Source organism: Elephantulus edwardii, unplaced genomic scaffold, assembly GCF_000299155.1.
Source record: "Elephantulus edwardii isolate Elephantulus edwardi_28Jun2011 unplaced genomic scaffold, EleEdw1.0 scaffold00003, whole genome shotgun sequence".
NCBI lineage: Eukaryota > Metazoa > Chordata > Mammalia > Macroscelidea > Macroscelididae > Elephantulus > Elephantulus edwardii.
In genome coordinates this window covers 9064417-9088326 of record NW_006399753.1, presented here as the reverse complement: position 1 = coordinate 9088326, position 23910 = coordinate 9064417, and the positions used below count along the sequence as shown (strand labels likewise).

General features: G+C 40.4%; 1 protein-coding gene across 2 annotated transcripts in view; it reads left to right on the top strand.

Moving 5' to 3' along the window:
• Positions 1 to 23910, top strand: part of PHF20L1 (PHD finger protein 20-like 1) — a 79157-nt gene that overhangs the window by 14248 nt on the left and 40999 nt on the right. Inside the window, exons 2-7 of one of the 2 annotated variants that reach the window (XM_006879276.1) lie at positions 11587 to 11758; positions 11917 to 12001; positions 15434 to 15522; positions 15752 to 15829; positions 21438 to 21651; positions 22205 to 22330. In XM_006879276.1, coding sequence (XP_006879338.1) covers positions 11587 to 11758; positions 11917 to 12001; positions 15434 to 15522; positions 15752 to 15829; positions 21438 to 21651; positions 22205 to 22330 — 764 coding nt within the window. The remainder of the gene's footprint in view (positions 1 to 11586; positions 11759 to 11916; positions 12002 to 15433; positions 15523 to 15751; positions 15830 to 21437; positions 21652 to 22204; positions 22331 to 23910) is intronic. The other variant, XM_006879277.1, reaches the window with a different exon arrangement.

Genomic DNA, 23910 nt, shown 5'->3' with positions numbered 1-23910 from the left:
GTGGTTTAAAATCAGGAAATCTTGCTTCGGAGTCGTATCCTTTTACAGATCTATTCAGTCTATGCTGAGCATATAATTCAAGAAACTGAACTATTGGAAGAAGATCCATCAACACAATCTTGCTTGCTGAAAGTGAAGAGAACTTGAAGCACTTAATTGCATAAGGTTGAAGACTACAGCCTTCATTATGGATTATAACTCAACATCACATTAAAATGGCATAAATTTAAATAATATTTCAAGGGCATTTGCCATCCTTTAAAAGTTCTAGAACTTCCTTGTGCAAAAGACTCCTTCTCTAACCCCTATTTAGAAATTCTTTGCTGTTGTGTGCCTTTAAGTTGATTCTGACACTAAGCACTGTAGGTAGGACATAATAGAACTGCTAAGTTCTCTTCTGGCTCTTAACTTTAGAAGATCACCAGATCTTTTCTCCAGTACAGTTGCTGATAAGAGTTGAACGTCCAACCTCTTGGTTAGCAGCTGAGTGCTTTAACTATTGCTCCTCCAAACCTTTCTGTAGTATTTCATCTTATTTTTTTACTGCCCTAAGCTCTGGTGACTGAACTGGTTAAGGACTTTAAGGAGTTGCACTGCCAACCTGAAGTCAGGTAGTTTGAATTCACTAGCTTTCTTGAGGGACAAAGATGATGAATCCCCTGTGATTTACAACCTCTGAAAACCCACTGGAGGGCCAGCTCTGAGTTTCCTGCTCGACAGTACACAACAACAGCATCAAGCCATTACATTACCCTCCCACTCCTCCAGCTGGAATTTGAGGTTGTTGATTACAGTAATGCTTTGTTTGTATTTGTGGCCATATTCCTTGTGCAGTGTGTGGCTTAGGAACTCAGTATTTATTGAATTGAATGAATAAAGAATTTAGTATTTTTTGTTGGTTTTTTTTGTTTTAAATTTATTATTAATTTCAATGAAAATTTACAGAGACTTTGGGCTTCCGTTCATTCACTGTTGCACTTTTCTGATTTTAGTATTTCTAAATTGACAGAACTCACATTTTTATTGATACACATATAAATGTGTATGTGAAATCACGGTTAAAAATAGCTAATTTAACACTGGGATATTTTAAAAAATACTCTTTTTTAAATTGATAAATACTTAACATTCACCTGATTAGTTAAACCTCAACTTGAATCTCGTCATGAATTCCTGGTGGACATTAGGACATTTGGTAAGATCTGGCCTTTCTGAGTGAATTGTGGTCTTAGTGAGGAGTTAACAACTGTTGCTCCTTGGCTTAAGTTCAGGGCTTGGTGCATCATTTGCTCTGGTTGCCTTTACCAATAGAGTAAAACGTTCTCTGCTACACTAGATCCTAATTCACAATTCTTTATTAAATTAAAATGATTTGTCTTTTAGTATATTGACCATAGAGGGACTTTTTCTAATTCATATATAATCATCATTCTCACATAGTTAAGTACTTAAAGTTTCTTCCTTCAAGAAGTAGGGGAGCGTCTGTAGTTTGAGTCCCAGAAGATGATCTCGGCCTTACTGAAATTCTTCATATTCTACAATGACTTTTAAGTAGCTGCTCTAATTTTTTTTTTCTTTTTCTTTTATTTTTTTGTTAGAGAACCCTTTGAAATTCTGAGTAAAGTTGTAAACCTTCACTTCAAAAGAATATGCTGCTTCATCTACACTAAATAGCTAGCATTTTGCATACACCCTGAGGGAGTTCACGGACTCCTCCTGATCTAGTGGGTAGATCAAGATTTTCCACTGTTGTTACAATTCAGGCCCCAGTACAGAAATGTCTTTGTTCTCAGTAATTCTCATTTTAGATTTCTTACTCTCTGCAATTGTCAGTGGTCACAGTTTATATTAAGGAACTAACATATATTTAGGGTATAACTAATGTCTTTAGTCAGTATTGCTGCTGCTTGACTTATACGGTTAGTCCATAATGCGTAGAAATTGCTCTTCTTTGAGCAGTGTTTTACGATTGAGAGGCACCATTGATTAAAATGCCAGTGTGTTATGAGTGGCTGTAAAAATTGAGAGAAGGTACAAAAAGATTTATGAAGAAATAATAGTCTTGGCTGGAAACAATGCATACTTACCTGTATTATATTGACTGCAAGACAACTGTAGAACATAACAAATTCTGAATAATGATATGAGTGGACATTCCAGACAACTTAATTAGTCCTACATTACTTGAACAAAACAAAAACCAGTTTAAATCAGGAAAAGCATGTGTCACAGTTATATATTTTGACCATGCTTATTCACGCTGCATGTTAAGCAAATAATCTGAGAAGGAGGAAAAAAGATGGACCTCAAGATTTGATGAAGATGGATTGATATGTAGATGGCACAGTTTTGCTTGCCTAAAACAAGATTTGAAGCACTTGCTGATGAAATGCAGACTATCACTTTCATTTGCTTGTAATGTATCTGAGAGATGGACATTGATTAATAGAAGAATTGCTGCCTATAAGCTGTAATGTTGGAGAGGAGTGCTGAATATCCCACGGACTATCAAAAGAACAAACATGTATGTCTTGGATAAGGTACAGCCAGAATGTTCCTTGGAGGCAAAGGTGGTAAAGCTGCTTCACATGTCATTTGGGCATGTTGCTAGGAGATGCTATTCCTCAGAGGAGGACTCTTGCTTGGAAACGTCAAGGGTTGACAGCAGAGAGGAGGACAACCAGATGCATTGACAACAGTGACTACAGCAATGACCTTTAGTAGGTCAGAGATTGTGAGGATGGCACGAGATAGAGGACAGGGTTCAGATGTGGTGTTCATACAATCATGGGTTGTGCTCTGCAGTGCTGAGCAACGACAGCAACAACATCGCTTTAATATACATTCTACGCAAGATAAAGCAAAAAGTTGTCATAGCAGGGCCAGTAGGGCATATGATAAGGGATTGAGGAAAGAGCATATGAACCTCATGGAAGTGCAGAAGAGCGGAAGACCCTCAACCAGGTGGGTTGACAGTGACGGGAGCAGTGGGCTTGAGGGTGTCAGAGATTGTGAGGCTAGAACAGGACAGGGTTCAGATCTGCTGGGAGGGCCACTGTGAGGACCTAACACCATTAGACAACATGTCCACACTGATGGGCAATGAGTCCCAGAGAGTCAACTGCACTGATGGAATTGTTTATATAAAATTTCTGTCAAATACACTGACATAATTCCAAGGTATCCTCAGTATTCTTGGATAATACTGCATTTCCACAAAGCTAGAAGGACGCATTTTTATGGATGATTTTTCACGTAATTTTCTGAGAGTGTATGTTTGACTTTGTTCCCCAGATTCAAGTTTGAAAGACTTGTGAGAGGAAAGTAGACACAGAATAATGGAGGCAGTCTCTTCTACCGACGTAAATTGCATTTGAACAATTTGTACTCTAGTGGCCTACTGATAAGAGGCAGCACTGCAATCCTAAAGGTCTGTGGTTCATATCCATCATCCATCTGTTCCCCAGGAGAAGGATGTGCAGTCTGCTCCCCACAGTTAACTGCCTCTGAAAGCCCACTGGCGGGTCACCGATGGGTTGGTTCTGACCCAGTGGCATACAGTGAACAACGGAAGTGGCCTGGTGGCAAGGAGTTATGCTGCCAGCTCAAATGCCATTGGTTCAGGGCCACCAGTTGCTCCATGGGAGCGAGGAGGCAGTCTCCTCCCCCGCGGTAACACTGCCTCTGAGAACCCAGTGGACTGTCTGCTGAGTCAGTTCCAATTGCCTGCACTCTCAAGGGTGATGACAGTAGGGAAAAGAAGTGGGAGGATCTGTGGTCCTTGGCAGTAACAGGTGATGCAGGAAGAAACCCTCTGGAACTTTGGCGTCAAGCAATGCCGCGTGTGTGGCTGGCAAGAGTGTCTTCACTCCGTCTCGTCTCTGTTGATGTCTCTAGCCTCTTTCTTGGTTTCTTGTCTCTGACAATTTATGTTCTAGAATGACAGTTTCCTAGTACTGTTCCTAATCATAATTGTTGGAAACAACATTTTTTTTTTTAAAAATGGCGAAACAAAAGTGTTAACAGTACATCTTCCAGATTTAATAAGAAAAATCTTAGATTTCACTCAGTTAAGCTAGCATAAACAATGCACCAAGATTATCAAGCTAGTATAGCTCAAGATAGAAAGGCGTTTGTAAATACATTTGTTTGGTGGTGTTTTTCATTCACTGCATTGTCACTGTGGACCATGTGCTGCCATAGAGAACTTCCTCCCCATATAGAATGATATATGCCTGTATCTGTGTAATTTCGTAAGGTGTGACTCAGAAAATACAGTACAAACTAACTGAATCCTCTGTCTATCAGGGAAGATGAGGATGGCACAGGGTAGGACAGGGTTCAGATCTGTTGTTTGTAGGGTCGCTGTGACTCATACTTGAGGGCTCCTAACAGGAGCTTTCTCTAGCGTGAAAGCCGGTTTCCAGAGTTTAGATTTTGAGACCCAGCCTACAGTCTGCACGCGCTCTCTCTCTCGCGCGCGCTCTCTCTCTTGCGTGCGTGCTCTCGTGCTCTCTCGCTTTCGCTCGGTCTCTCGCGCGCGCTCTCTCTCTTGCGTGCGTGCTCTCGTGCTCTCTCGCTTTCGCTCGGTCTCTCGCGCGCGCTCTCTCTCTCTTTCACAGTATCATTCTTTATTCACCTACTTCGTGCTTGCAGTCTAGCCAAAGTGAATTTGCTTTAAGTCCTGTACTGGCCTCATCTGAACACTAGGATGCATTGCTGCAGTCAGGTGTGTCAGTTCCATCTTGTGGGGAGGGGGGAGATGTCTTCCCCTTTCACCAACTTTCCAAAGAGTTCCCTCTCCTAGCAGCATGGGAGCTTTGGTGGCCTAGTGGCAAGAAGCTGCACTGCAGTTATGAAGGCATGCAGTTCAAGGCCACCAGCTGCTCTGGCGGACAAGGATGGGCAGTCTCCTCCCATGTGATTGTCTGCCTCTGACAACCTGCCGGAGGGTCAGATAAGGTCAGTTCCAAATCTGGTGCAGAACAACCACCACAGCATGTCCAGAGTATGCGAGATGAAGGTGAAGGAAGTGTCCTCATCCCTACCTCCAGAGAGAATGCTGGCTTCTCTTTTCCCAGGACTGTTTTTTTGGCAGTGTATGGAATAGTCAGTACACTAATACCAGGTCTCAAAGGCACCATTACACCATTCTGTCGTCATTACTCTTTGTATAGCTCTCAGATGCAAACGAAGTGATCTAAAAGACCATGGCCTGAATTGGGCACATCTTTGTATTCAAACTGAAATCATTGCTCTTCAAAAAGGTACATTCTTTTTCTTCTTTTTCTTTTCTTTAAGTATTTTGGAGTGCCTGCAGCAGGCTTGTACAGTGCAGTATGTCTCCTGGTCTTCTGACTAGGTTGTTGGTAAAGCCGGAGGAAATCTTTGGCTAATTTCCTTTGCATCTGTCATGATGTCTGTCCATTGTATATACTTTACCTTAATGTGTACGTCTTCATTAAACCTATATCCTAGACGTAGATCATGTCTCCTGTGACCCTTTAATAGTATTCCCAGTATTTTCTAAACTACAGAAGCATCTCATGTAAGTTACCTTGTGCAGCAGTGGACTTAGTTTGGTGAGGATTTAGAGGCTGGTGCAGGATTGAGCGGGGTTTTGTTCTGTCTGTGGTAGTCTACTGCACGAATCCTAGCTGACTTGACAGCACCCAACAACATGATGCAATCACCTAGATACATTTTTGCTGTTGAAACTCTGGCTGTGCCGTGTATGGTCTTGAGCATGTTTTTGTCTTAAATTGGAGCTGTGCTATCTATACCTTATGTAGTTGCCAAGATCAGATAAGACAGTGCGTATAAAAACAACTGACTGCAATAAATAAAGAGCATATAAGAAACAATTGACTGCAGTAAATAAAGAGCCCTACACACTTGTCTAAGTGTGCACCTGGTCCAGGCCATGGTCATTGTAATTACTTGCTATGCATCGGAAAGCGCGACAGTTATTAAGGATGCTAGAGTGATATTTTTGAGCTGTGATGCTGGGGAAGAGTATTGAACATACCATGAACTGCCATGAAAACAAGTCTTTCCTGGAGAGGGCGAAACCAAGTTGCTCCTTGGAGGAAAGGATTTTGAAGCTCTATTTCACATATTTTGGGATGTTGGGCAAGATCATCCGTGCCTCCAGAGACAGGGTAGGACAGGGTTCAGATCTGTTGTTCGTAGGGTCGCTGTGTCTCATGCTTGAGGGCTCCTAACAACAGCTTTGTAGCATGAAAGCCGGTTTCCAGAGTCATGCTTGAGAGGATGGAGGGTCAGCGCAGGAGAGACCCTGGAAGAGATGAATTGACATGATGAGTAGGGTGGTGGCACTAGGTGTGTTGGAGACAGTGGGATTGACTCAGAATAGGGCAGGGTTCAGCACTGCTGTGCATAGGCTCACTATGAGTTGAAGGTGACTCAGCCCATAACAGCAACAGCACACTTGACCATCAGCAGCTCTTCTGTCTTCTCTTTGACTCACAACTCCTTGATGTTAGAAGTTAATGTTTCTTCTGTATCTTTCAACAGTATCTAGCAAGTGCTGCACAGTCTTAATGTCTGTTTACAGATGTGTTGAATGAATGAGCAGGCATTTGATCATTTTTGATAATATTTCTGATACCTTTGCCTAAGAGTCAACATTTGATTAGGAATCATTGTCAACATTTAAAGGCAATAAACTTAAGCATTTGCATAACTTAAGTAATTCCTGGCCTTCATACTCAGTTTGCATATCACTTTCTGTAGAAAGTGTAACATGCTGTATCTTGAGCTCAAAGCATTTCCCCAAAAGAACATTTTTGGTCTGGTTTCCACATCAGGCACCCGCTCACATAGCAGAACTGGAAATATTTTAGGAAAACTAAGTTACTTAAAAACACAATTCGAGCTTCAAATTTTTTGAACAAATTCAGAATCTCATTCTTTGTTAATGGAATCATGTTTTAAATAAAAAGATGTATCTGTTACTATGGACTTCCCTAATTTTGAGAACTTTTTTTGTTTTTTGAGAAATATTTTAAATACATTGCATTAAAATCTGAGGGAACCAAGAGATTATATCCGTTTTACTAAATAACAAAACGATATAATAAGCCTGGGAATTCAGACTTCTGTATTTTAAGAGAAGTTCATCCATTTTTGTAATTCGGAGATACTTTCTTTAGAATTTTAGTGAAGAATTAGTGTTGGAAAGTAGAGGGAGCCTAATCCTGCAGTTAGTGCCTTCAGGTCAAATAAGACTCATAGTGACCCTCTGACCAGTTCTGGACCTTGCCCTGTCCTGTGCCGTCCTCATCATCTCTGGTTATGTTCGAGTCCACTGTTACAGTCACTGTGGCAGTCTTGACCTCGTCGAGTCGTTCTCTCTTTCTTTGACCCTCTAACCTTCCCAGCATATCATTTTCCAAGAATTGCCCCTCCTGACAACATAGCTAAAGTACGTGATAGGAAGCCTAACACCAGGTTTCACTTAATGCCATTGACAATTTTTATGTTTTATAAACCAAAGCAATCAAAACAAGTTATACCAAAAAAAAAAACCCCAAACAAACCAAAAAACCAAAACACCACTGCAATGTACAAATATTATAATAATGGTTCTGAGTGGGTGGAGCTGACCCGACTTCTCAGGATATGTGGTAATCATCTAGATTTTTGTTCATTTTTTTAAACAAAATATTCTTCCACCCACTCTTGCCCACCCTGCAGTTTCAGATCTAACTAACAAGGTTTTAATTGGGCCAACAGCCTTCTTGGTTCTGAGGACACGTCCAGCTTGTCTTTCTTTAGTTCTTGTTCACAGTAAGTGCTTGGAGTGTGTGTCGCTCACTGTTCAGGTGCTCACACCACAGATGTAGTGCAATGTTTGATGCCTCAGAACTCTTGCCATCTGGAGAAATAAGAACATAGTTCATGATAAAGTCCCATAGCTCTGTAGGTTTGGTGATAATGTTTGTGTTATCTCCCTGTTGTTGAAGAGACCGAGATTCCCTGCATTGAAGAGACTGCTGTTGCTCTTCTTAATTCATTATTTGCCAGTTTATTTGACAGGATTCTCTTGGGCCACACATACAGCATGTCAGGGGATGTTAATGTTTGTGTCCCTCAGCTTGGGAACGTGTGCAGAGACGGCTGTAGTGTCGGGAGAACAAGGGCACTTACGTGGTCAGTCTCTGGAATGATGCGTGTGCCAAGGAAGGACAGAGCTGCTCAGGGCCTGGCAGAAGGGAGAACGTGGCAGAACCCGGCTGTGCCGCAGCGTAGTGCAGGCAGTTCAGTGTCATTGGGAAAAGTGCAGGTGACTCTGCTACGAAAGGTGCTGTATCAGTGGACCAGGGCCTTCAAGTGTGTGAAGAACCTTGCATGGCAGAATAATCTCTAAAGAAAGCGCTTGTTACTTTTCCAAATTAGGTAAGATCCATAGTGATTTTTACTTAATGCTATTTTTTTTCAGAGAAAGGAACCAGGTGAAAAGTAGCAAAAATATGAGATACCAAACGTTTAATGTCTGACTTACCTACTATATGTGGCTATTAAATTCTTAATGTGATATAACATTTTTTTTTTTAATTTGAGTAATGGTGAACATTTTAATCCTCACTCAGTGCCATCAAGAGGAAACTGAGCTGACCTCCCAGCAAGTTTCCAAGATTATAAATAGCATGGTTCAAAATACCCATTTTTCGTCCCCAGATCCATGGGTGGATTGGAACTGCCAAAGGGGACAGACATGGCTTTGAGGTAGCAGCACATCTTCCTAGGGACCAAGCCAGTGTCTGTCCAGCTTGAATCTCTGGCAGTCCCCTAACCATGTACAACTGCTTTTAGTCTTCAGCAGAATTTTACTTGACTGCATTTTTAATCATCCTGCTCAATAATGTCTAAATTCCATTGGTTTACTTTTCTTTGGAATCCACACAGATGTCTCTTCCAGTCAATCTTCCAGATTTGACATAGACACATGAGTACTTCTAGCAGAGGAAATCACTGCTGACAGCCAGTGCATCTTGACTGAAAGTAGAAAGTATATAAAAAAATTTACCTGTGCTTTATTGATTATGCAAAGGGACTCCACTATGTAGAAAGTAACACCTTTTGGATACCATTATGAAGAGTAGAGGCTCCAGAACACTCCACTGTGCTCCTACAGAGCCTGAAAGAATAGGGTTACTGTGGATGCAATGCTCATATAGAGCATGAAAGAGTAAGGGGATGCTGTGGTGTAAGATCAGTAAAGGGGTCAGCCGTGTATTTATTCATTATGCTGGTTAATTCTGTATGCTGAGCAGATACACTGGGAAGTTGGATTGTATAAAGAAGAATATAATACCAGATTGGAAGAAGACTCATTAATATGCTGTCTGCAGATGCCACAGCCTTGCTGAAAGTGTGGAGGACTGGAAGCACTTATTGGTGAAGATCAAAGACTGAAGTCTTCAAAATGGATTGCACCTCAACAGCAACAAAAAAACCAACTACACACATACACACACAGATTGTTCAGAACTGGACCAGTAAGCAACATGATGATAAATGGAGAAAAAGCTTTCGTTGTACTTGGATCCACATTGAATGCCCATGGAAGTAACAGTATATGATGTGTGTTTGGGTCAGTTTCCCAAAAGAGACCTTTTTGATGTTGCACAGTCAAGATGTTCCTTTGATAACTAAGACACACCTGACCCAAGACATGTCGTGTACCATTCAGTCAGAAAGGACCCACTAGCAGATTTTCTGAGGCAGTAAATCCCATGGGAGGAGAGTGCCCATCTTTCTCCTGCTGAGAAGCTGGTGGAGTCGCACCACGTGCCTTGGGATTGCAGTATAGCCTTTTACAGCTAGGCCACCAGAACACCCGTGACCCTATTAATAGTTTATAGGGTCGCTATGAGTTGTGCTTGACTCGAAGGCAATCAACAACAACAACAACATATGCAATGAAAATTTAATGAAGAAAAAGGAAGATTGATGAAGAATTGATGCCTTTTGATTATGATATTGGCAAAGAATAATCACTGTATCAGTTACTGCCAGAAGGAACAAGTCTGCCTTGAAAGAAGTACACTTGATATTTATGTGTAAGTGAGAGTGGCAGGACTTTATGTACTTTGAAAAGGCCATCAAGTTGGACCAGGGAACCACCCTGGAGATCATCAAAACAGACGAGACTCTCAGTGACACTGGCTGCAGCAGTGGCTTAAACATGACAGTGAATTTGAGGGTGGCACAGATGTAGGGTGGTGGTCAATGGCACACAGGACCATTATGACTGGGAACACTCGGCCCCTAAGAACAGCAACAGCAGAAATGAAGAAGCAGTTTTATGTCAGACATTTTGAGATAACAAATTTCTGTTTTGGAATCAATAATTATAGACCCATTATACTTGAAGACAGAATAATGTTTTCTCTACCACTTCTGATGCACACTATGCAGTATTGGCAAGTCCAGATGAATATGATGGTGCATCAATGCCAGAAAGAAGTGTCCATGCTGACATTGATTGGCATGAAGTAATAGAGCATCGTGCTACATTTTACATGTTCTCACATAAATTTTTTATAAAAATACATTTAAAAACTAAAATACTCAATAGGAATATATTTTTTTTACACCTATTTCGGTAGCTCTGGTTGCCTTAGTGTTTAAGGAGTTTTGCTGCCAACCCAGAGGCCTGTGGGTTTGAATGCACCAGCTGCTCTGAAGGAAAAGATGGACAGGGTGCTCCTTTGTGATTTACAACCTCTGAAAAGCCAGTGGAGGGTCCGCTATGAGTAGTTAATGTTATTTTATCGTTCGACTGTTTACAGTTTTTTCCAGCTGTGCATTTAAGTGCCTTCTATGTTCTTTGTAATTGGAAATAATGCTTTATGGCCATTTCTTTCTGTGGCTTTAGAAGTGGAAATTATTGAGTAAAAAAGAATGGTTAAGGCCTTTGATACAGTTTACCAAACTGCTTTCTAAAACAGTACAGTACTTTGTGTTTCCCCTGGCAATGTATTGAAGTGTTTCATCAGATCTTGAGAACAATTATTTTTTAAAAAATAATGAAACAGGCATTATTAGCTTGACACTTTAAAAATTTAAACGACCTTTTTTTTTTTTTTATTCATGGCTCTAATGGTAAACAATATTTTAGTCTCCTATATAATAGAGACTTCTGATGGCTAACTAGTTAGGAATTATGCTGCCAGTGCAAGGGTGTGTGGTTTGAGTCCACCAGCTACTCTGTGGAAAAAAGATGGACATTTTCTTCTCATGAGATTTACTGCCTCTGAAAGACCACTGGAGGATCAGCTGTGGGTCGGTTCCAATTTAACAGCACACAACAACAGTACTGCTGAGGGGACCTCTGGTGGTGTGGCCTATAGTGAGTTTTACTGCCAACCCAGAGGCTGTGTGTTTATAGTGGTTTGAATCTACCAGCAGTGATGAGAGAAAGAAAAGCCTGGAAGCCCAGGGGGGTTGCTGTGAGCCACAGTTCACACAGTGGCAATGAGTTGTTTGAGTTCATGAGTTTTGACTAAAGCAATGCAAGAATTCTCTCCTGATATGGAGCTCCTTTTGCTTTTTGAGGTACCCATCACGTATTGAAAAAATAGACTATGAGGAGGGCAAGATGCTAGTCCACTTTGAGCGCTGGAGTCATCGTTACGACGAGTGGATTTACTGGGACAGCAATCGACTCCGACCCCTGGAGAGCCCGTCGCTCAGGAGGGAGGGGCTGAAGGACGAGGCTGACCTCTCTGTAAGTAGCCAGCTGCTGCTTCCACTGTTGAGTTTGTGCTCGCTTGGAATTGATAGACTTTAAAAGGAATTCTGTTAAATTTTACAAAAGCCAATTTTTTAAAGGAAATGCTTATTTATTATATACATGGTATTGATCTTAAAAGTTGTTTAAAATAGGATTTTAAAGCCGGAGAGGAAGTTCTGGCTCGTTGGACAGACTGTCGCTATTACCCTGCCAAGATTGAAGCAATTAACAAAGAAGGTATGTATTTAAAATGATCTGAGACTTACAGTGGAATTGGTAATAAAGCTTAACTGTCCTTTAGTTAATAGATGTTCCTGCTCCATATAACTTTTTACTTCTCCTTGTTTGAAATGTCACTTAAGACATTTCCTGCTGTCATTCTTTTTTGGAAGCATTCGACTTGTTATATGTTATGTAGATTAAAAATAATGATCTATGATTTACTACCTAAATACATGGTCTAAATTAGTACAAGTACTAAGGGTTTTTTTAGCTTTGAGAGTACTTTATTTCTCCTTTTCTGTTTTTTTGTTTGCTGAGTAAGTTGTTTTTACCAACCTGTCCACCAGAGTGGACGGGAAGATGAAAGATCCCCTTTCATTACTGTCATGTTGGAACCCATGTAGCTGACCCTCACTGAGTTTCTGAGGCCGGAAAGTGCAGAAGAGAAGGGTATGCTTCTTCTCTAACAGCTGCTGGTGTTAGGAAAAGCCAGGCCTGTGCACAGCCGAGTCAGCTCCCCTAAGTGAAATGGGTACTGCAGGAATTCTGAAGGAGGGAAGATGAGACTTCATCTGTTTGTGGAGCGCCTCTCTCCTTTCTAGTTTTTCTTCATTTCTCTAGATAAGAAAGTCTGTTTACTCCTAAAACCCTTTTGTAGACTTTTGGTAGAATATTTCATACTGAGCAGAAGTTAACAGAATTGTTGAGAAGTAAGTGGAATTGAGGTGTGGCTTAAGAGTGATAGATAGTGCTGCTGGACAGAGAATGAATTTTAAAAGCTGAATTCTAAAAGTGATTAATTTGAAAAGCACCAGAGTCAGCATTTAAATTATTATTGAAAATATTTTTAGTTTCTTTTTAAAATTTCTCTAATCTCATATCAAATTTAAAATCAAATGTTCTTTTGTTAATATTTAAAACATTTCTGAATAAGTATACTATACCAAATAAATATACTTTTATTTTTTTTAAATAAATTCTCATTTGAAACAGTTGTGAAATACTTGAAAACATATTTTCTAAATTTATTTCCTAGTAAAGTCCTTTTTAGACTTGACACTCATTTGCTGTATTTACTAAGCAAGGGTACTCTTTTCAAGGTGAGTCTTACAAGACATGCAAGTTAACTGGATAAGGATGGGCTCAAAAGGCTTTTTTCTGGCAGAGGAACAGAGTGTACAGCAGAATGGAGCTGAGAGGCATTGCGGTTTTTTCACTGTGTCCTTTGATGACTAGAGCAGTGGGTTTTCTGTGGGGTTGAGATAGAAGGAGAGGTCATTCGAGAAGGACATGGACCAGTATATGCCTGTTATATCTGTCTGAAGAATTAGGTGTATGTTTTAGTGCTGCTAAATAATTTGAATTTTATTTGCTAGTAATGAGAATTATGAAAGGAGTTTATGTTGGAGATTCATATAAAAATAAAATTTAAGAAAAAGTAATATAATGTAGTGTTGGACACGTTTATGATGGACCTGTTAGAAAATGTGGGTGGTGAACATTGATGGCCTAGTCCACCTTGTGATAGTGCTGGAAAAGGGACTTGATCCAGTGTATTGTACTTACTAAAATAAAATGACAAGTTTAAGTACCATTCTGTGACTACTGCAAGCTTTGGTGGTGCTGCCTATGAAGTGTTTGTACAACTAAGCAAAATGCTGAGCAACTCCAGTAGCTTGAACTCACAGGCCATTCTTCAGGAGAAAGGTGGGCAGTCTCCTGTTAATGATGGGTAACTATAGCAGCTCAGTGGAAGCTACTGTGAGTGGGAGCCAACAGAGGACCGTGGGCTGGAGTCGGGGCGGCTCAGGTGTTAGATGTGCGGGTACTGCCCTTTTGGAAGGTAGCCTGCAGCTTGCACTTTGGGGAGCGGACATGGAGCTTACATTCTGGGATCTTCCTCATAGTGACTTCCTGCTGTCAGCCAGTGCCAATCAGAATGGCCAGTCAGTAAGTCTGTGGGAAGAAGAGGGGATGAAGAAAAGCCAGACTGAATCTGTTCTTCAGCATAGCAGAGCCACCAAATTCAAATGAGGACAGAGACAGTGAAGGTTCTGTTAGTGGAGAAGTGATGTCTGCCTGCCTGCCATTTCATGAGCAGGTTGAATGAGCCCTTTCAATGGTGAAATACTGAAATACATAATTTGAGTGTGTTTGTATTATTTTGAATCTCCAGTAGAAGCATTGATTGTGATTTATGTTTGCCCCACAAGGTGAATGAGTCAGCATTTCCCCAGTCCCCCAAAAGACAAAGGAACCCCTCAAGGATCATGTTCCTTGCAAAAGCAAAACAAAATTCACTGATGTGGACATTTCCGTATCTGATGGGTTGTCTAGGAATGAAGAGCAGGGTGGACTGGGGCAGTGAGAGCTTTTTTGCAGTGGGGTGGTTTGAAGCCCAAGGCTGTGATGGGCGGATTGGGGTTTGGAGAGTATAAGAGAAGGAGAAAGACATCCTGGCAGAGGGAACAGTAGAGAGAGGGAGGGAGGAATTGGGTGAAGGAGGGAGGCGCGAGGGAGCTTAGAGGCCCAGATGGCCCAGCAGGAGCTGGTTAGGTCTGGAAGGCCACCCTGCCACAGTGGGAGGACAGAGCAGCAATGGAAAGGCTGTGCGGTGTACATGTGCTGTGACATTCTGACAGTTTTTACAGTGTCTTCACAGCCTTGCTGCTCAGCTGAGAAGTGTGTATTTTATCACTTGGGCTTAGATCTTTCTGTGGGGATCTTGTGTATTACACCGATTATGGGATGGTGAGGAATTAAATGTTTGTTTTCACCTTACTAAAAAAAGAAACATTGTTTGGACATCTATGCCATTGGCTTTGTGGTTAAAGTCATTAATAAGAATGACCAGACATGCTGTTTATACTTTCAAAGGCCAGTTCTTTGTTCACTTAAAATGGCACTCTATCTCCAGTACAGGAAAATGGTTTGCATTTCCATTCGTGTAAAAGCTACGCAAGGTCATGTTTTCTAATCGTACTGGCTTATATTGACGTCAAAAACAATAGATTCTGGGGGAAATAATCCTTCCCGTATGTCAGATGTTTGTTTGTGGGAATTATAGACAACAAATTATTCTAACAAATGTTAGAATAATTCTTCTGAAAAGATCAAACACTTTTCAAAACAATGATTTTTTTCTCAGATATAAGTCTTCTAGATATATTTAAATTAATACAGTGTGAGTTTTAAATTTATTGATAATTAATAAGAATTTCATTTAACTGATTTATACCTTATAAAAGAAATAAGACTGAGTTGTTTCAGAGGAAAAGAGAAAGTAAGCTTAATAAATTTGGTGTTGTGCTTAAAATGGTTATTAATTTTTAGTCTGCACAATTATAGAGCATTTACTCCTATCGAGACATTCATTGCCTGTCATCTCACCTGTTGCTGTGAGATTGAATTATGTTTTCTAATGGTTCTGACTTGCTCCCCTTTCAGGCACATTCACAGTTCAGTTTTATGATGGCGTAATTCGTTGTTTAAAAAGAATGCACATTAAAGCCATGCCCGAGGATGCTAAGGGGCAGGTAAGAGTGGTCAGCCTTCTTTAGCTCCCCAGAGGGATGTCTTCTTGAATGGTGACTGATCAAAATCTGTTTGTTTTTAAAAAACTCAACTAATTGTAGGGTTATGTGCTGATAGCCCCAAATAGCAGCCAGGGAAAGAAGTGTAGAATGTGAAGTCAATTTTCCACATGCCTTTTGCTCCTTCGGTTCTAGACCTGCTGAAGTTATAGGTCGCTAGTTTCTGTTCCAGGTGAAATCCCAGCATCCACTAAGCTGGTGTTGTCCTATCGACCCAGCTGGATCGTGTAACCAGTCTATGGGAAGTGAGGTAAGTGCCTTTTTAAAACTTTTGTTTTCTTTTTCTTTCTGGTATACAGTATCATTTAGAAAGTTAATTTTTAATATAAAACTTTATATTGAGTTCTTAATTTCTCCTCTCCTTGTGTAAATCATAGTCAATCTTCTAGTAAAAGGCGCTTACCTGACTCCGTAGGCTGTTGGGTAGGGCTCCCCACGTCTGCACAGTCATATGCTTTCTCACCACTCAGAACACAAATGAACGGTAAGCACATGCAGGCGAATCTGAGTGGAATTAACACCCACATTCTGTTTGTGGAGCCCATTTCCTGAAATCCACTGCAGAGAAGAGGTGCCATTAGAAACGGGAAATATTTTCTTCTGTGCTTTGCTGTTATTTGGGATTTTCAGCACCTGGACCTACAATTAATTTTAAAAATTTGAAAATAATCTATACAATGTCTACTATGTAATGTGCTACATGTTTATTTTATAAAGTGCAATGAAACATGATTGTCATCCTGAAATGCATTGAAATCATTTGGTCAGCCACAGGGATGTGTAAACATGTAAACATACAGTCTAGAAATATGTATCACTGCATATATATATATATATATATATTCCCCCCCCTTTGGGGTGTCTTCTGGAATTTATTACTGTATGTAATTTGGTTTTCAAAGATCAGTTATGAAATAAGCAGCTAGCTAGCAGGTGCCCCTTCCCAATTAATATGAAAATGAGTTTTAAAATGAAAATACTTTTGATTAGAAAATCACTTTGTGTCCTCATAATGTGTATATATAAGTGCTTTAAAATATTTACTTTTCCTTTTGAATATCTTTTTACGTGTAGGCACATTAAAATATTTGAAGGCTTTCTTTTTCTTACTAAAATAATCTCATTTGATGAAAATGTTTATTTCTAGTAAATCTAGAAATGTGCTAAAATCAGGTATTTGGATAATTCTAAGAGAATTCCAGTTTTGCATATTATTTTCTTGATTCTGAGCATTTTAAGAATTTCGTTATAAAGGTAAAAGGAGAATTTATTTTCTTGACTAACAAATGCATCAAACCCATGCACTATGGAAATGTTCTGCTCTAAACTTCCTGCTGCACCTTCCAGACATCTGACATGTGTCACACCTACATAGAGACACATCCTGGAAACCTTGCGGGTTTGGCTTCTGAGCTGAGGGCAGGGAAAGATCACAGCCCAGTGAACTACATGTGTACTTGGTTTCCCAGTGTATATCCAAGTGATGCTTACAGTATTCTGCAGTCTGTTAATTGTGCATTAGGGGTAAGCTTGAAATTACCTAAATGTGACACAGAGACAAGAAATGAGCAGATACTGTTAGAAAAATGGCATTGATTGACTTGCTCCAGCAGGGTTTCCACATCTTTTCAATTTTGTGAAAAGCACGTATCTGCAATGTGCAAGAAAGTGAAGCCTCCAGAAGTATGTTTTATTTCTCGACCTCCAAAATAGTCAGTGCACTTGAGCCTAAATAAAATCTTAACTGCTGTCGGTTTTTAATTCCTGTGAACCAGTTGTTCTCTACTGATAAACCTCAGCTGGCATTCAGACAGACTTGCAGTGCTGTAAAGGGCTTTCCAAAGCAGAGTGGGGGAGGCCCTGCAGTCCCGCTTACACTCTGGTCACAGGTTTCTGTTCCCTGCTGGTAAACAGATGTGGTGGCCCCGTCGACTGCCCACAATAAGATCCTTCCGTACCTTCTTCCCTTTCTTCTGTCCCCCTCCCCGCTTTGCACAACTTTGAGAGGAGTTTTAATGAATTACTGTGAAACTGACAAGTATTTATTCTAGGTTGAGGCTTTCTTCCATCCTCTAATGGGATAGCTTACCTTACTTCCAGTACTCCACCCTAATGAAAGCATGTTGTTGTTGTTATGTGTTGTTGAGTCACCTGCGACTCACAGTGACCCTGTGTACAAAGATCCTAAACCCTGCTGTATCCTGTGCCAACCTCCCAGTCTCCGACACACTCACTCCCACTACTCCAATCACCGAATCGATCCATCTCATCAAGGGTCTTCCTCTCCTGCGCTGCCCCTCCACTCTCCCAAACATGATGTCCCTCTCCAAGGACCAGTCCCTCCTTGTAACATGCCCAAAGTATGTCAGACGAAACTTCAGAATCCTTGCCTATAAGGAGCAGCCTGGTTTCACCTTCTCCAGGACAAACCTGTTTGTTCTCCTAGAAGTCCATGGTATATTCAACACTGTTCTCCAGCACCACAGCTCAAAGGCATCAATTCTCTTTCTATCATAGCAGAAAGAATTACAAGGTGAGGGTTTGAGCTGTTATATTCTTACTGCTAGATATATAACAAAAAGTGCTTCCTTAGAGAAGGTTCATTTTCAGTCAGCTGCATGGACAGCACAGGTTAACATGTGAGACCATGGCCTCGCATTGTTTCTCATCTGCTAGGCCATAAAACCAGCTAAGAAAAATCACCTGTACAGAAAATCTCATGCATAGCTTAAGTGCCTTTGTAGACTTTTCTGAAATCTTAAACAAATGCTGGTAAGGTCTAAACCCTTTAGTTTAATTGTTTGCATAAAAACCTCTGTTGAGTTTGGTTGTAAAGACAGAAAAAAAAATCCCTTGTGTTTGCTATTGAATTCTACAAACATGACCAATATGTGTATTTATTCTATGCAAGTGTACATTATACTTATTTCATTAAGATTTAGAATAAGAACAAAAATTTCTTCAAAAATCATAAAGTGCTTTTCTCTCTTACCCCTTTCTCCCTCTGAGGATGTGCTAATGATACTGGCACTCCACAGGTTATGAACACATCTAACCTGTATACAACTCACACTTTCCTTCCCCGTTCTGTACACTCTTCCCTGACTTGGAGAAGATTTAATCTACCTGTGTACAAACCATACCCTTCATCACAATCACCTGCTGTACAGTTTTTATATCATTGAAAAGGACATTAGGATGTTTCTTACACTTAAAACGAAGAGAAACCAAACAAAAAATGTAGTGACCCTGTAAGACAAAGTGGGACCGATCATAGGATTTCCAAACCTGTAAATTTTTATGGAAACAGAATGACTCATCCTTCTCCCATAGCGTAGCAGGTGAGTTAATGCTGTAGACATTTTGGTGAGAAGTAGAATTCTTTAACCATTAGTCCACCAAGGATTCTCTCGCTCTAAAGTGGGGCTAAAAAAGAATAGTGTGCACCTCTTCTGATTTACCTGAAGGTTAAAGAGCTCTCAAGAACTGATATAATTTGTAATCTTGGAACTGCCGGTTGTTGGTGGTTGACTCATAGCGACCCTATGACACATCTGAACCCTTCCCTATCCTGTACCATCCTCACAATCTCTGACACAATCAGGCCAATTGCTGCAGTCACTGTGTCAGTCCACCTGCCTGTATAAAGTTTATATTGTAACTCACTAGCATTAAAGATTAGCTTACAAGATCCTTTGTACTTAAAATCCATTTTTTGTGTACATTGTTTTATTGAATTCTCAGGAAGTCCTTTGACTTTGGTTTGGCTCATAGTTCCCTTTGGCAGCAGATGATCCTTAAGTAACTAACCTAAAATTGTTCTCAGCTCTTAAGTGCAGAGTTTGTAGTAAGTTACTAAACATGTTACTTGTACTGATTTGAACATTTAAGATTGCTCCTCTGGTCCTGTGCCTTTTTCTCTGTCTGTAGATTACTGTCAGTGTTGATTATTTTTTAAATTATCATTCAAGTCTTAATTTAGCTGTAATGCTTTTTGCTACCTGGGTTGCTTCCTTATCCTGGTGGTTAAGGGCTGTGCAGTCTGTTCCACCTTGTAGTGACCTCACGTATGTTGGCTGACTCATTCACAGCTAGATTATCTTTTCCCCTTGGAGCTACTGGTAGATTGAGAATGACAGAAAGGCATGTCCTTCAGGTCAGCAGCATGGCTCTTCCCAGTGGACTGAGCCCCTGGAGCTCCCTTCCCCAGTTACAGTGAATCAAAGCAGTCCCCACTCCCATGCCTCAGAATCGCTGCTGGGTGTGAGTCTGTTGTCACAGTCACTGTGTCAGATCATTGCTTTGGGGGTCTTCAGCTTTTTCACTGACTTACTGAAAATTCAGGCAGGATTAAAAAGAAGCCATGGTACAAGGAATATTACTGCTGGTGTTACATGAGTCTTGACTGAAAATTGAAATACTAGAAGGATATCTCTTTGTGTTTTATTGATTGTCCAAAGGCATTTGACTGTGTGGATCATATGGCCGACACTGAAAATATTGGGAATCCCAGGACACTTAATAATGCTCTTACAAAACCTATACCTAGAGCAAGAAGCTGTTGTCCAAACAGAGCAAGGGGACACTGCATGGTTCAAAATCAAGAAAGCTGTGCATCAAGACACTTATCCTTTCTCCAACCTATTCAATTTTTATGCTAAGAAAATAATTTGAGAAACTGGACTATCTGAAAAAGAATGTGGCATCAGGATTAGAGGAAGACTTGTCAGTAGCCTGCATTATGCAGAAGACACCAGCTCACTTGGTGAAAGTGAGGAAGACTTGAAATACTTGATGCAAAGGATCAAGTATGTGTGTGTGTTCAATATAGGTTACACCTATATATAATTTTTTTAATATAGGTGTGCATAATGTACAACATATTTTATGTATATAGTCAATATAGGTTACATCTCAATATCGGGATATAGATAGTTATATTCATTTAATGTAGGTTACATTGCAACATCAAGAAAATGAAAATTCTCACCATTGGATGAATAATCATGGTAGGTGGAGAAGAGAGAAGTTGTCAATGACTTAATCTTTCTTGGATCTACAGTCAACACCGTTGGCACTAGCAGACAGGAAATCAAAAGATATTGGGGGGTTTTTTTGGTATTGCATTGTGAAAGTCTGCTGTTAGGGACCTCTTCAGAGTGCTGAACAACAACAGTGTCAGTGTGAGGACTAAGGTGCACCTGTTCCAAATCATGATCTTTTCACGTACTTGCTATGCATCTGAAAGTTGGACAATGAATAAGGATGACAGAAGAATCATCAGTGCTGTAAGTTGTGGTGTTGGAGAAGAGTGTTGTATATCCTGTGGCCTGCCAAAAGGACAAACATAAATCTTCCAAAAGATGCCGCCAGGATGCTCCCCGGAAGCAAGAATAGTGGAACTTGGTCTCACATAATTTGGGCATGTTGTGAGGAGGGGCTGGTCCTTGGGGAAGGACATCGTTCTTGGGAAGGTGGAGGGTCAGAGACAGAGTTGTGAAAAAGACACACCATTCAGTGTTTAAACCCTAAAGTGGTATGAGAGAATGCTATGTCTGTATTTGTGATAGGTTTCCATGCAGCTATTCTATTTTTTTATTTCTATCAAAATAAACATCAGAGGAATGTTGGTTATTGAATGCTTTCTATTTTGTGAAAATTTAATACAGCCCATAATCTGTTCGATTAGTTGGTAATTCACTATGTTGATGATCCATCTTGTAAATAAATTTAAACTCACTGTTTATGTTTGTGTGAGAAAGTAGCTTTGAAAAGGTCATGTGTGTTTTTATTCATTAGTGCAATTACACCTTAATGAATTTTTAATAGTTTACATGTTTTGTGTTTTTCCTTTGGAGGATTGGATAGCTTTAGTCAAAGCAGCTGCTGCAGCTGCAGCCAAGAGTAAAGCCGGGAGTAAACCCCGGACCAGTGCAAACAGCAATAAAGATAAAGAAAAGGACGAGAGGAAATGGTTTAAAGTCCCTTCAAAGAAGGAAGAAACGTCCACTTCAACAGCCACTCCAGAGGCTGAGAAGAAGGAAGATCTGCCCGCGTCTAGTGAAGCATTTGGTACAAAAGAGTCTTGTTCTTTTCCTGTGACAGTGCTAAACCCAAAAAGTGAATAAGCTGGTCCTCTTAGTTAACTGGGATTTTATGCGTGTATTTGAGTTAGTAGCATCACTCTTTCCCCAGCCCTGTGTGAAGCCTCTCACTCTGTTAGCATGTTGTAGATCTTTCTGAAGATGCATGGTCTAATCTGTGTGCTTACATTGAATGCTATCAACATTCTTGAGGAGAAACAAATTTCTCTTTGTAAACTCTCAGTAGGTTTTTGTTTGCAATTGTTTTGCGGGTCCCCCCTGCACTGGTTTGGCTTTTTTAATGCCTGTATGTGAGCACATAATTTGGAAAAAGCAGTAAGTCATTACCTGCTTTTCTTTCTTAAAGAATAGCGTCTTAGCAGTTTTTATTCCTAATTTATAAATCTAAGATTTGTGTTTTTGAAGCTTCTATCTTAAGCACAGGATTAAAAAACAAAGTGTTTGTACTATTTTTTTTAAAATTTATATTTCTTAATTTGGGTTCTAGATAAATTCTCATCTCTGTATTCTATTAAAAATAGGACTGCATATAGAGAACATCCCAAAGATGGTCTTTGCACAGCCAGAGCACACGTTATCAAACAAGAGGAAGGACAGCCAAGGCAGCTCGTTTCAGGCAAAGAGAGCTCGGCTTAACAAGATCACTGGTAAAAACGACAAGGATTCCTTTTTGGGGAGAATGGAGGGTTTAACTTTAGAATAATTTAATTTAAATAAAATAATGGTTCTAAGTAATGACGTAATGAGCCAGTCAGCAAGAAATACACCTTATGTTCCTTTTAAGATCGCCTTCTTTAACTCATTGGTTTTCTTCTTTTGTAAAATGTAGAAATTCCCACATGCCTTCTGCCTACCTCACAGGGATGTTGTGGGGACTGATGTGTAAAAAATGCCAGGTTTTCAGTCACCTTGGTGACAGTGGTTTCTCTAAGAGTGGATTTAATCTACTTTTGTCAGGCTGTGGTTACATAATTCTTGAAAGTCTGTATATTTTTATGTAAGCATTCTTAGCCTTTACCAGTCTCACGTAAAGTTGATGCCATCTATGGTTGGAAAGGTGAATGTAGGCATTACATTCAGTTCCTGAATCCATTAATCCAGATCTCTGCATAAGAGAGTCCTCCTCCTGTTTCTCGCTGCTGCGCTGCTTTCCAGGCCAGTCTCTATTCCTGGAGCTCGCTTCCCAGTGTTTCAGGTACAGAAAGAAGCAGTTTTGAGGTGCTGGGACACAGAGCTTGGTGTTCAGGGGAGAGGGCATTGATGAGGGGAGCTGGGCAGCATGTCAGGCCGAGCTCCTTTCAAAGCCTATTCAGCGGACTGATGCTACTGTTTAAAAGAAATTGTGAACATTGTTCCTTTTTTGACTTTTTGTTAGAGACAAGTTACACTACTTTCATTATTTAATCATGTGAATGACTGAATAATGAATAAATGGTTTTAAAATCTGTGCTCTAACAAAGCTCTCCAAACTTTTTTTAAATATCTAGTTCAGTAATGTAAAGACACCTTGGCATCACTGTCAGATGGGCCCAAGAATAAATGTAAACCTTTCAACCTGTTTCTTTTGATTGGAAGCCCACTACCAGATGACATTGGATCTGAGGGGTCGCTGGAGCCACTCTTGGTGTGGAGGCTTGACCCACCTTGGTGTCTTCAGGAACTGCTGTTTTACTGTAGAGTTCGTCCAAGTGATTACAGGTGCTTTCAACAGAGGAGACCGTGTATTCACTTTTCATTAGTTTATATCATTTTCATGGCCTTTCTTTGATAAAGCACAGGACAGAGAATTTTTCAAATTGGTTCACCCATTGCATCTTTTTCCTTAGAAGCTATTAGTACTGGAGAAATCTAGAATAGTACCCGAGTAATTGTTATGATGGCAACTTGAAATTGCCATTTTGCCTTAGAGCGGGAACCCAGTGCTGTGCTGTGCACGGTGGCTTGCGGATCGAGTGGTCTCAACGCTCCTTGGACTCCTCTGTGAAGGACAGCCTGGAGCGACTGCCGGACGAGCGGACATCAGAGAAGGCGGAGGTGGCACAGGTGCAGGGCGGCCGTTTACAGCATCTAGGTTGCTGTCTAACTCAGCAACCCTTTCCACTCCTGGCACTATATGAATGTTTAAAGAAGCAAAAAGTAAAACATCCAAGCCCAAATGATGGCTTTGGGGCCCTGAAAAGACAGCTGTGGGGTAAAAAGAACCGGTTTTCTGTGTGCCTCCAAGAAG